At 34.8% G+C, this 15,065-nt stretch overlaps 1 protein-coding gene across 1 annotated transcript; it reads left to right on the forward strand.

Moving 5' to 3' along the window:
• The first annotated feature begins 1,537 nt into the window (after nt 1-1,537).
• On the forward strand, nt 1,538-6,192 carry LOC135157194 (proline dehydrogenase 1, mitochondrial-like). The gene is made up of 3 exons (XM_064112077.1): nt 1,538-2,366; nt 3,237-3,445; nt 4,261-6,192. Exons 1-3 carry the CDS (start codon nt 1,962-1,964, stop codon nt 4,334-4,336), a joined length of 690 nt encoding a protein of 229 aa, XP_063968147.1. The 5' UTR covers nt 1,538-1,961; the 3' UTR covers nt 4,337-6,192.
• The last annotated feature ends 8,873 nt before the right edge of the window (nt 6,193-15,065 follow it).

Here is a 15,065-nt window from a genome sequence, read left to right on the forward strand (position 1 = left end):
TTGGTCGATTGATTAGATTGACATGTGGATCCAGCGTCCTGTGTCATAAAACTTCTTGAAAATTAATAAGTCTAATCCAATCAAAATGAACTGAATGACTAAGGAAATAACAAACAAAAGAAAGCACCCACAGAAAACCTCGCTTATTTCATAAATCCGTGATATAGGCATAAAATTATGAAAATCATGGGCGGTTCGTAGACATTTCTATTAATACTCTAATTTCATCCCATTTCCCATTCCCCCTTTTGTTGTCTTCGCTACTTGACAAATTATAGGGAGGGGCGATCAAAGGAGACTCGCCCCTATTTAGTGTTTTCTTTAAATCTGTCAATATTTTGATTTGATTTGATTCATTTTTTCTTCTGCATTCATAACAATGATATACAATACAATTTTCATTGCGTAACAAGCATAATATATCAGTAATTGATTTTGGTATTAATCATAAAGAAAAAATACAAAATAAAAAAGTCATTCTAAACAAATATGATCTACTACCAACAAAGAAAATTTAACATTTACAGTTTGCAGGAGAAGGATTGTCATTACAAGCAGATTGCTTAAAAAAATAACAACCCCGGATATTGATCCTATGATGATGAGCTTTGACTTTTTTTCTTAGCCTAGATAGCATGCAGCGGCGTACCTGCATGGCAAACTTCGTCAGGAGGGACAAACCGTTTCCGACAACTGAAAAAAAGGAAAACGTCAAAGGTCACCATCTTTGAAACACATTCCAATAAAATTAATGATAAATTTATGATAAATCGATGGTCATCAAAATTCTAGGGGGGGGGGGGGGGCACCACGCCCTTAAATACGCTATGTGTGATCCATTATCAGAAAATGTGTAAAGACAGTAAAGTGATATATTTAGTGACGTATCTTACTCGATCGATAACTGTACTACTTTACATACAAGCCAACAATTTTAATCTGATTATGCACATTGGTAAACAAAGTTATCTATTAATCTTATCTGTAAGTTAACAAAATCTTATCTGTAAATAAACGGAGTTTATCAGAATTTATTGCCGGACAAAAATATCAACCACTAGGTCTTTTTAGCAGTTTTCAAGACCAAGATATTTTGGAGACCAAGTTAACGCGAGAAAAAAATCTAACATCGTTTTAGAAAAAGGGGCATCTGCCCACTTGATAATTTAAACTCTTTCAAGGCAAAAATCCCAGCTGTTTCATCGTCGAACAGTGCGAGCCTTCGACACACCCACCCGTTCGACCAATCAGAGCAATCGATGAAAAATCAGTATAAGTTGCAAGTCTTTTTTTTTCATTATTGGAAAACAAAAAAACTTTAACATAAAATGTAAGTCGTGGTTTAATTCAACAATATGTTGGGAACTAAAAAATATTTGTCGCAATTTTTTAATATATGATTTAGAATGCTAGAACTCTTACAAATCAATATTTAGTGCTAAATCTGAACACTCCCGGTGTGTAAAATAGACTACACACTCAACTCATTGCAAAACAGGACTTGTGACGTCACCAGTGCCAATTGATTGCGCGGGTCTAGACTATTGTAAACATGGTCCATTATCGTGCTCACGTCGATTTTTTCCACTGCTGGGATATCCCATCATCTGTTTTTCATTCGTACCAAGATCGCGTCCGGGATCGCATCTCAATAGCAAAGGCGTCGTTTAGTCAACATATTATCAGTCATGTCAGTGGCAGTGATCTAACAAACATAGAGTTTACAATACAAAAAATTGGTAGGATGTGTTAATCACGATTGACGGAGTTACGGAGCCGGCGCCGGAGGATTTTGAGTAACTTAGAACCCGAGCGGAATTATTATTTTCTAACTACAGTACCTGTGCGGTACCGGTGGATCAGTCTTGAAAAAGTACTAATAACCTCGCATGCTTGTGTGAGTGCACTGTACCGGCAAACCAGTATCACTATCAGTAAATTAACGGCTCGATCTTCCCAAAATGGCGTATCGACTAGCCATTCTCTCAAGAGCAAGAAACGGTCTCCTCTTCATCAACAAAAATCGTGTGCAATTAAATGTAGAACTAGAAGGTCATCGTGTGTTGTGCAATGGAATGGGAGTGAGATTCAAAACTGCTGCAGCAGCAGCGACAAAGCCTCAGAATGTTCAGAGTCAGACTAATAATCACAATGTGGAAGTTGTGGACCAAGTCCAAGATCATGAAGATGCTGGAAGTAAAAGATTGTCTCCTGCGCCTGAAACCAGAACGGGCATGACGGGTTTAGATCTGTCATTTTCACAACCTGAAATTGCATACAGCAGCAAGACAACTCTGGAATTATTACGATCAATCATGGTTCTCAAACTTTGTCAGTTTGACTTTCTTGTTAAATACAATAAACAGGTAGGTATACTAGGTAGGGTCTAAATTCTATCTAAGGGCATAAACGCGTCACATGGATTTGGTTTGATATAGAATCTAGTTGATTCTGGGACAGGGTTGGTGCCACCTATTTCAACATAATTCTAAATTACAGAGAAACTGACAAGATGAAGGTTAAAGAAAAGGGATTCTGTCTGTTAATCTCTTTGATGCTGAATCAGTTGACATGAAAATTGTCATGAAATTCAATAATAAATTAAGTGAATTTATTGTAAAGTAATTGAATGTAATTAAAAGTATTTGACAGTAATTGAAGTCAATTACATTTTTTATTTCAAAATACAATTACAATTACTTTCCCTTTCAAACCTAATACAATTATTTCAAAAATGTAATTAATTACGTAATTGATCATCAATTTAACTGAGCCCTACCCTGTTCTGGACTCTAGGCATGAATTTAGTCAATTCCCTGTTTGTCATATCTTCATAGGTCTGTTATAAAGATCAATCTGGATTGGTCATGTTATATTCTTTTATGAATGTAACTAATTTCTTGTTGCATTTCATTTTTGGGTTGAATAACTACATCTTGTTTGCTTGGAACTGGGAGATTGGGATAGAGGTAGGGGCTTGATTGACTACATTTTAATATGTATCTTGCTGTTTCACTAGTATCAGGCCTACTTGAAAATTGCATTTATGACCAGATAAACTGGTTGTGCTGCTTGACTATGTTGATAGGCAGTACCCATGTAACATGTAGAGTGGCAAACAGGTGACAAATTATAAAATAAATTGAAGCATAATTTGATATATTGCTGTAGGCCTACATGTGATCATTAACACTGTAGAAAAGAAATTCAATTTAAGAATATTTCAATTTTTACAGTTACTGGATTTCTCCAGGAAGATTCTTGGAAAGCGTTTATTTGAAGCATTGATGAAGGCAACCTTCTACGGCCATTTTGTAGCGGGGGAAGATCAGCCATCGATCAAACCAAAAGTTGAACGTTTGAATCGCTATGGGGTAGGAGCCATCTTGGATTACAGCGTCGAAGAAGATATCCCTCACAATCAGGCTGTAGATGCAGAGATGGAGTAAGTGTGCCAAAAGATCATCTGTCATCATCATCAGTCATCAATATCATCATCATCATCATCATCATCATCACCGCCACCACCACCACCATTATCACTATTATCATCACTATCATTATGACTTATAAGGATAGTAGCTGTAATCTTCTTTATCATCATCATCATCCTCATCGTCATCATCGTCATCAACATTATTATCATCTTTATCATAATCCTCTTCATCATAGTGTAGGTGCAGCTATCATTACCATACATGCAGACCTGCATACATGTCTTAGCATTTATATTTGTCATAATTATCATTATAATTTGGTGTCATCATTATCATCCTAATCCCTATTCCTGTCATCATTATCACCACCATAATATCATCAGCATTTTGACCTCATTTTCATCATGAACTTCATTATTATTACCATTTGTATTTTTCTTCTTCCTCCTCTTTTTACCACTACCACTACCACCGCCACAACCACCACAATATTACTGTTTATTGAATATTGTAACCATTTTGGGTCCTAATTTTCTTGATCTATATTCAGTTAATCTGTATGTATTTTACCTAATTTTGACCCAAGGAATAAATATTAATTGGGAATAGTGAGTAATGTGACTAGGCTTTACTTGTACATGTAGCTTGTAGTTATAATACGATATTGACACAAAACATTTAGACCTCCATCCCTATGTATTATATACCGATGAATTACTTTTATAGAATAAACAAAATTAAAGGAATTGTGAATGTTTGAAACATTGTACCATCATTGATCAATTTGATCATTAATGTTTTGTTACTTTGTATTTTTTTGTAGATCCTGCATTTCAGAAGCTGATCACGACGAGAAAGGTAGATTGGAAATTGATTTATGTTATCTTAAATGCAAATAGTCACCCATTCTTGTATGTAGGCTACATGATACAGGAGTTTTTCAATGATTGTATTAATGAGTGAATGGGACATAGATAGTTGGTCATTTGTTATTTTGTTCTTAAAAGCTTTCTTAATACAAGTTCAAAAAGAAAAGCTGCCTCTCTCAAAAGACACATTGGCCTCCTGTCAAAATTTAAGTAGCTTTAAAATGAAACTATAAAATAGTTTTGGTACATTGAAGCTTGTATAAAGATTTGGTAAATGTTTAATATGTGATTTATATGTACCGTATTAGTTTCATTTTGATTTTCCAGAGTGGACTCGTGACCTTTAATTTTTAAACATTCTTAATGAAAATTTCAATTTTACATTTGAAATTATTTAGCACCCTCTCTGGATTTTTTTATTTTTATTAAAAAAAAAAAAGGCAATTTAAACTTCAATATTTTACGGATTTAGTGATTGCGTATATTAGTAAGATACAAACAGATTCTTCTATGACATTTTCATTCCAATCTGTGCTTGAAGTAATTGTTTTTTTGTACTTTATAAAAGAAGAAATACACACTGAATTTTACAGTACATGTACTTTGATTGCCATCAGTTGCCCAATAAAAATTGATTTACTCGTCAAATTACAAAATATATCCATTAAAATTTAAATAGGGCTACATTTTATTTCATATTGCCCATTACATTTAGGACTTACATTTGTAATAAATTTGAATAGTGAATAACACTTTTTTTTTTTTTTTGTTGGGGGGGGGGGGGGGGCAACAGTTCATATACCCTTCCATATATTCCATGTATAAAGATCGAGGGAAAATTAGATGTAGGACGGTAGGGCCTAATTTACTGTTTTACTGCTTAGAAATGTTCATTTTAGATTACAATATCTATATATTTGGGTATTGAACCAAATAGTAAATTATATTACAGGGTTTTATTGCAGCTTTCAGGGTGCTGTGAGAGTATCATGAGTACATGTATGTGTCATAGTTTGGACATCTGTTTTAGCTCATGGTTTGAACTACATGTACCTCAAACCATGGAGAATAGCTCCATGCTCCAAACCTACAAACAGTACAGTAGGCCTATGTATGTGGATCTGACTCTGCAAAAACTATTATGCAATGTGCTTAAACAAAGATTTGATGGCATTATTCATGTATGTAACATCCATCCACCCACGATTGCTTTCCCTTGCATTGATTACATAACAGGAGTGCTTCTATTCTATTCTGTTCTGTTCTATGTCAACCAAATTGACTGAAACGTTGACTGAGATTGCTTCACTTTTGGAAATGTTGAAGAAAAAAAATCCTTGAAAAAAAATCATCATTCTATTTTATCACACCCTATTTAGTGGACCAAAGCGGTGATTGAGAGCAGATTCACTTTTACACATTTGTTTAGAAATAAATGGTTGTATTTTTCTTTCTCTTACAAAACAAAATAAACTGACTTTTGCCTTTGAAGTAAAGGATGATTAAAATTAGATTTCTTGTTTTGTGTTGCATTGAGCCACATACATATTAAGTACAACTCCTAGATGTTTTTCACGTAAATTCAACAATCAAATACTTATTTCTGTACATGAGGGTTCATTCTCATTGTTTTTCTTCTCTTTAATTTTGAAATAAATTTAAATGGCATCCTTGCATAATTAATATGTTCATCTGTTGTTCTTTCCATGGGGGTGGGTGCTGGGGCATTACCCTTCAACCCCCATTTGTTCAAAATTTTATTTTTAATGGTATATTTACATTTCCTCCCTACTCAAAGTGTTTATTTTGCTCCATATATTATGTTATTAATTTATTTTAATAGTGGAATAAATTGATGGTCAATATTGGCCTCTCATTTTATGTCACACCTTTGATCAAGGAATTTATTGCTGCCTACTAGTGTCTATTGCTTTACTTCGAGCTAAATAGGTTTTATATTGTCTTAAAAAATGTTATCTTTGCTAGTCAGTTCACGAGGGTTCAAACTATAACTATTACTCACATAAAGCCTGAAGCCCAGACCTGATGTTGTACTCTCAGCAGCCTAGACTTGGGTAGATGTTTTTTTTTCTTCAAAATAGACCAATACGTAAAAAGACAGAAATTACAAGAAAAGGGTACTGGATACTATGGTACGACTTGAACTGGAAGTTTAATAGGGAAATTTTATTATGAAATATTGGCTTTGATTTGACATTTTAATAGCTTATTTATCATTATTAGTTAAATCTACACTTATTTGGGACCACATTTATTCAGAAATTTGACTCAGATAAGGGTAGGCCTACATGTACGTTTCTTGTTTATATCCTGTTAATGTTCTTGTGAATAACAAAAACTTGACACCTCACAATCCCCAATTTAATATTAAAAAAAGGCATAAATGCATAATCATTATGGCTGGAAAGTGTATCTTCTCCCAAATAATTTAATACCATATTTATGTGGTACATAGTCTTCACGCTTGGATAATCAGTACAGGCGCGTAGCCAGTGGGGGCGGTGGCCCCCCCAAAACGTCCCCTAAAAGAAAAAAAGAAGGGAAAAAAGAGAGGAGAAAAGGAAAAGGGAAGGGAGGAAAGGGAAGAAAGGTAGCTTTGTGTTTTTTTTCTTTTTATTCTTTTTTTTTTCTCAAAAGAGAAACTCCTTCACTCTTGCTCTAAATTTATATATGAATTTTGCTTCCGCGCTGTGCGTAGTTAAATGACAATACTGAAGTTCTCCATTGTTTTCCAACCCTGTTTTTCCACCTAAGCTATATGTGTTTCTTGCCAGTTAAAGTTCAAATGTATACATTAGGGCATGGAATTAGAGTAAGGTTAGGCCGAAGTATGTGAAGTTATCTTTTTTTTTAATTGATCGCGCAACTTCTGGTCGGGTTGGCTCCGGGCGGGTAAAATCTTTATATCAATTTCTGCCGTCACCTCCATAAAGTCAACTTCTCCCGCTTTTCAGCTCAATACTAAACAATCATAATTTTGGGGCAAACAGGTTCCTAATTTTAAAAGAGGAAGGTATAAAATTTGTGTCGTACTAAATAAAAAAGTACAATATTTTTTATCAAATTCTATTAAACTTCATGTCATTTCCCTGCACATTCATCTCCTGTCCTGTTTTGCGCCCTCAGTTTGAAATTTTGATCCCTTTTGAAAACAAGGTTCAAAATCACAATATAGTCAACTGAATTGGAGCTGATATAGGTAGTAGAGACAAGAGAGACGGCTCCTTTTCATTTTAATTTATGAAACACCAAAAGCTTCGCGCGCTCTGTAAGTGTTGGCACACTTCGCGTGCATTTACCGCCCCCTCCAAAATGAAATCCTGGCTATGCGGTTGAATCAGTAGGTATTCTTTGCAGTGAATTGGATAATCGGGTATTATTTGCACTATTAATGAACCCCAGATGCCAATGATGTCATAATCCTACATGAGTTTGTCAACATATTTGCAAATACCTTTTCAGTGAAATTAACTGAGAATTTATTACTAAAATGTGTTTAAACAGTTATGTAAATTACCGAAAAAAGTGATTTGAATTGAAATGGATTTAATGCAACCCTTGTAGGATAATGACTTCATTGACATAGCTGGATTCATTCAATGCAGTTATGCCTCACTTTGGCGTAAATGAAAATTTACATCACTGCAAAGAATACCTACTGATTATCCAAGCGTTTATACATACCACATAGATATCAAATTATTAGAGAAAACATACTCTTTCAGGCCACATATAATAATTATGTGTTCATGACATACTTTTTCCTTAAATTAGGGATTTGTGAGATGTCGGGTGTTTTTGACTCACACAGTATAGGCCTATAATGTTAGACATTTATAGCCACAATACTGTACAATTAAACATCACATAGAAAAAAATGAGATGACTTTATAAATGATAAAAACAGAGAATAACCTTTAGTTAAATAAAAGATCATTAGGTTCACACCAAGTTTCCAACAACCAAGCAGTTAATTTTGAATAAAAAGGAAAAAATCACAAAAGCACAACACTGACCTATAATTTTATTGAAATCAAAAGAAGATAAGAATGCTATCATGTATGATAAAACTTTAAGCTTATTTGCACAAAATAGTGATAAAAGTTGTCATGCAAATGAGAGAGCCAATGATATCACACACAGGATTATTTTGATTTTTTCCTTCTAATAACAGTAATGGAGAATGTAGAATCCTTGATATGGATAATGTGTTATCAATCATTATGATTTGTTGTGATCAGATCACAATTGTGCTCATCACCCGATCTATGAAATTGAAATTTGAAAATCGTTATTTTATTTGATATGATATTGCAGGCTTGGATATTGTGAGTGTTCGATATCATCAACTCCCTACATACTGACCGGGATGTGCATTGACCTAAGTTTGAATTAGAAAACATCAATATTTTTTTACGTGTACATCTGATTTTGATAACAAATTTTGTACCACATATATATATGCTTGTCTCATTTTTCTCTATTCAATCAAATCAGTTAGTTTAGGGGTGAACTTGGCCTTTAAATTGAAAAAAAAAGAAGGAAGATTAGATGGTAAATATATAAGGTTTTGCCTTTCTCTGCTGCCAGTGCAAAAGCTACATATAATAACCACCTCACATTTGATGATTAGTGAACTGCAAGTACAGTGCTGTCATTATGTTGGGTCAATGATTTCCACGCTCTACATTCTTGCTGGTGCTACATGTCCCCACCATCCCCATGTCCAAATAGAATCACTGAGATTTTTATTCATTACACAATTGTGATCCATGCCAGCAGATCTGATGAGAATATTTGTTCAAGCAGTGGGGCACTTCAGTTATAACAAATTCCCACTGCTAGAAAAGGATTGGTGACGTACATGTACAGTAATGCTGCAGTCGCATTTCCCCTATTGCAGCTGTATGGCGAGTCAAAAACAGCCGTTCTATTCATTTTTGTCTCACCTGCATAGCAGAGTGAGACTATAGGCGCCGCTTTTCCGACGGCGACGGCGGCGTCAACACCAAATCTTAACCTGAGGTTAAGTTTTTGAAATGACAGCATAACTTAGAAAGTATATGGACCTAGTTCATGAAACTTGGCCATAAGGTTAATCAAGTATTACTGAACATCCTGCCTGAGTTTCATGTCACATGACCAAGGTCAAAGGTCATTTAGGGTCAATGAACTTAGACCATGTTGGGGGAATCAACATCAAAATCTTAACCTAAGGTTAAGTTTTTGAAATGTCATCATAACTTAGAAAATATATGGACCTAGTTCATGAAACTTATACATAAGGTTAATCAAGTATCACTGAACATCCTGCATGAGTTTCACATCACATGACCAAGGTCAAAGGTCATTTAGGGTCAATGAACTTTGGCCGAATTGGGGGTATCTGTTGAATTACCATCATAACTTTGAAAGTTTATGGATCTGATTCATGAAACTTGGACATAATAGTAATCAAGTATTACTGAACATCCTGTGCAAGTTTCAGGTCACATGATCAAGGTCAAAGGTCATTTAGGGTCAATGAACTTTGGCCAAATTGGGGTATTTGTTGAATTACAGCCATAAATTTGAAAGTGTGTTGGTCTAGTTCATAAAACTTGGACATAATAGTAATCAAGTATCACTGAACATCCTGTGCAAGTTTCAGGTCACATGATCAAGGTCAAAGGTCATTTAGGGTCAATGAACTTTGGCCAAATTGGGGTATTTGTTGAATTACAGCCATAAATTTGAAAGTGTGTTGGTCTAGTTCATAAAACTTGGACATAATAGTAATCAAGTATCACTGAACATCCTGTGCGAGTTTCAGGTCACATGATCAAGATCAAAGGTCATGTAAGGTCAAAGAACTTTGGCCACGTTGGGGGTATTTGTTGAATTGCCATCATATCTCTATAAGTGTATTGGTCTAGTTCATAAAACGTGGAAATAAGAGTAACCAAGTATCACTGAACATCTTGTGCGAGTTATAGTAGTTTTCAAAATCAGCACTGCTGCTATATTGAATCGCGTGATGCAGGTGAGACGGCCAGAGGCATTCCACTTGTTATTCAAGCCACCTATATAATGTTGCTGGTAAAAAAATGTTAACAGCTGTTTTCGACTTGCCGTACGGCTGCCATAGGGGAAATGTGACTGCGCCATAGCATGGACCTACTAGGTCCATGGCCATAACTATCTGTTATACTGTTGTTTGAGGTTTGATTCATAGTCCAGTGCTGGATGAATCGTTCAAACTGAAAAACATCAAGCATTTTGCTTTGTACATGACCAGTATAATTTTTCTCCGTTTTTATTGAGAGGTGATCTGCTAATACATGTAGTAGACTCAGGGTGGTAGCGGGCTGGGACAGGCCCTCTTTACTTTAGTGCAGATTCTCGGCGGGGCTTGACCTTTCCATGTAGGATTCGTACCCCACTCGTAGATGTTTTAGGAACTTAGCCCCACTGGTTCTTGATTGAAAAAAACAATATCTAATTGTAAATTATCAAAATGATTATTTATTTTCTTGTGTAAATAGGAAACCTGAACACAAGATAGACAATTCCTTTAATGAATAATTGATTGAATGTGCATATTTACTCAAGATAGATAGTGTGAGATATCACTACCATTAAGCAGGGCTCCACACTAACCCCTTGTTCTACTGGTCCAACCTGTTCATGTCAGACCAGTAGATTCCCAGCTTTTCCATTTTTTTACTGGGTCAGAACCTAAAATTTACTGGTCCCCCAAAGAAAGAAAAACATAAAAAAAGAGTTTATTATGCTATCTTTTATTGCCCCCCCCCACAAAAACGTGGATACAAACAAACAGTACACACACACTCACACATAATTCATGAGAGCCATGTTTTAAAATGCCAGACCCATTTTACACAAAAAAAATCAGTTTGATATATACATGTATATATTTTTTATTTATATTTCTGAAAAGTTACTGGCCTGACAGCAATTGTTACTGGTCTGGGGACCATTGCCAGTGTCGCGCGCTGCAATAAGGTGGACACCGTGCATGTATTGAAAAAAAAAGGGGCTGTTTTTCTTAGCTGGACGATGTATGCGCTCACAGTGAAAAAGGGTATTAGTTGAAAAATCAGGAAAAATTGTATTCTTTTCCACCCTAATCATGAAAATGAAACATTTGAGGCAGTATTTAGGGTAGGGGAAATATGACAAAATCCTTGTACTCTGAGATCGGAGGATGATAAACTTGTTTAAGGATTTATTTTTTAATCCTTCGGTCAGTGTTGTAATGACAGTATAGGTTAAGCAAGGATGTTCAACACATACCTCCATGGGCTATGTATTATGCCCGGGGGGGGGGGGGGTGGTCACTTCCATTTACGAGTGGATACCATGCGCGACCATGGGGTTTTGAAAAGCCCCTTAAACAAGCATTTTCCATGTTCTGAAAATGCACACCTTAACAAGTATTGATGGGTGAAACCCTACCCTTAACAAGTATTGGAAACAAGCGGTACCCTGGAAAGTATTCCCCGAATTGACCCCCTAAACAAGTACAACGATATCTTAATTGTGTCACGGACGTGATCACGGACGTTGGCTTTACCTTTACTTTCATTGAATTAAGTACCACGTACACCACACACCTCGCTCAACTCGGACCCTAAACACGTAGTGTTGGGGCAGAAAGTACGACATCCTTTATAATTTTAGTCTTTTTATACCCTCGCAAATTGGACCGTAAACACAGTTTTCCGAGCGAAATAAATATCCTTTTTTCAATATTTTAGTGTTTTTGACACACCTAAGTTGTAACATGCCCTATCTTGGAAAAGAGATCCTTTTTACATGTTTTTTTTGGTCACGCAAGGTATCCACTCGTCAATGGAAGTGCTCCCCTGGGTTATTATGTAAAGTATGCAGTGCCGACTGGTGCAGTATGCCTACATTGAATTAAAATCATGGTTATCTATCTCTAATGCATTCAAGCAATTTTTTTAAACCATGGGTCTGCACAATGCCACAATCCCCTTTCAAATCACACCCTTTTCATTATTTCAAGTTGTGTTTTTAAATTACCCCCCCCCCCAAAAAAAAAAATCCCTCGATTGCAACCATAGTTTGTCGTTGAAAAGCACGTTCAGAGGTTGAAAAATAGTGCTGATTGAACAGGGCTTATTTTGTTGACTGGGAATCTATTTCATGCAACATTAACCTTTTCATTTAAAGTAGTAAATGTGCAATGCATTGATCATATAAAGCTATTCATTCAGCACAGTTGATTGAATCTCTCTTGAAAGTATTCTGAAGTTCCTTTTGAAATTTGATTGTTACTAATGTAATATGATCCCCTGTATAATTTGTTACAAAACTTTTCAGGTTTTTTGTTCAATGAGAGTTCTATAAAAGGGATTTATCTGTCTGTGGCAACACATGCAATAGAAAACTATTTCTTCATTTTGATTAGATAACTTGTATGATACTTATAGGTCAACTTTTTTTGAGGGGCAAATGGGCTGTGAAGCACCCATTCAGCATTTTCTGTTATATAAAAATGAATTCATTTTTGTGTAAGATTACCTAGACCAGTACTTTTTCTCATGGATAACAATTTGATAGCTCTGTATCCAACCAGTTTGCATGCAAAGGGTTATTATTATTATCTAACAGCTTGCAAAATACTTAAATTTGAATTTGAAAAAAAGAAAATAAAGGGAATTTCCCAATACACGAAATTCAGTGCATATGCCAAGAAGATAATGGTACTGGATGGTACAGTTTGTTATGTACAGGAAGTTTTTTGGGTTGGTAATCAGCCAACAAAAGAAGGGAAAATGCACAGATTCTAATTTGATCTAAACTCAAAAAAAGTTCGGAAGTCTGACTTTGATCGATAATCACTCCTCGGTTTTAGTAAATATTAATGTGTGATTGATACCAATGAATACCGTAGATCATTTAATTCTCTTTAAAATGATACCTTACATGATATGATTATGGTACACATGGAGGTGCAGTGCCTTGAAATGTGGGGTAAGGTCAAAATTCAAAAGTTGCAAAATGACACAATATTGAAAGTCAATGTTCTTTTTTTTACCGTGATAAGTGAGTTTCTCAGCGGTTTCTTTTGTTTTCATGCACCTTTAACATCAACATTTACATGGAATCAAACACACCTCTGCACAAGCAAACACATAACAAACAAATAAACATGCATGGGTATTTCAAACCAGACTCAAACCATGTTATCTCACAGAACCATCACTACATAAACCACAACAAAACATCTAAAATGAAGAAGCAGTGGCTTGATTTGAATGGATTATCATTTTTATTGACACAGACAAAAGAATCATGTTCTTGATTGACTTTTCAGGTTTTTTGTTCAATGAGAGTTATATAAAAGGGATTTATCTGTCTGTGGCAATACATGCAATAGAAAACTATTTCTTCATTTTGATTAGATAACTTGTATGATACTTATAGGTCAACTTTTTTTGAGGGGCAAATGGGCTGTGAAGCACCCATTCAGCACTTGCCTTGGGTTTGAATGCCCTGCGCAGTCCTTACGATCCCCAATGAAAAACTTAGGCCTTCCATTTAAGGGGCAGTTCATGCTAACCATATTTGAGAAAAGGAGAAAAATTAGAGAACATTATTAGTGAAGGTTTTGCAAATTTGTCAAAGAGTAACAGAGCTCATTTAAAATTTTGATTTGTGATGTCACAGACAAGCTGCTCCTTCACATGACGTGTGATATAAGTCCCTCATAATGTCATTTTTTAGAGAAATTGAAAGTGATTGTGTTATCAGACGTATCATACATGAATCATACATTGGTATCATACCCCTTCTACATGAACAAAATTTAAACATGGAATTTATATTATTATACGGCGAAGCTGCTCCCATATGATCATGTCACACACATTAAAAACTTCAAATACTAGTATCTCTTATTCTTTGATGAATTTTTTATCAAATTTCACCAATGTTTTTCTGACTTTTTTTCTGCATTGATTTAACTTTAAAGCCAACTTAAAGGACAAGTCCACCCCAACAAAAAGTTTATTTGGATAAAAAGAGAAACATCCAACAAGCTGAAAATTTCATCAAAATCGGATGTCAAATAAGAAAGTTATGACATTTTAACTAGTTTTGCTTAATTAATTCCACAAAATCATCATTGTCTTATGAAACAAAGTTTTATTCCTCCCTTAAGTTTTGTGTAATATCCATTCTTTTATCATTTTGTAATTCAGTCAAGTTGGTCATTATTGTCAAATCTATAAAAATTTAAATATTATATCATTCAGACAATAAAAAACAAAAGAAATAGTGAAAGACATCATCAACTCTTTCATATACACTGAGTTGTGAATATAAAGTGTTGAGTACAAAATAAGCAAAACTTTCAAAGTGTCAGGCTTGCATGTGACGTAAAACATAATACTTAGGCCTATACATATAATTTATGCTAATCTTTGTCTGATTTTTCTGCTTGCCTCAATCAAGTTGGCATCAGGGTGAACTTTACCTTTAAATGTTGACAGGAAGAAATTATCTGGTATAGTTAACATTTTATTTAAAGAGTGGGGACAGTGTACAGTGTACCCACTCTCTATTAAATGTAGTTGTAATGGGAAAAATTTGTGTTTGGGTTACTCAATATGCAATATTGCTATTAGAGCAATTGTCACCATAACATCATGAAATCTTTGAATATAGAAATTAATGTTTTTTATGTTTGTAATTTATTTGTAATCAG

Source organism: Lytechinus pictus, chromosome 2 (genome assembly GCF_037042905.1).
Source record: "Lytechinus pictus isolate F3 Inbred chromosome 2, Lp3.0, whole genome shotgun sequence".
NCBI classification, from domain to species: Eukaryota; Metazoa; Echinodermata; class Echinoidea; order Temnopleuroida; family Toxopneustidae; genus Lytechinus; species Lytechinus pictus.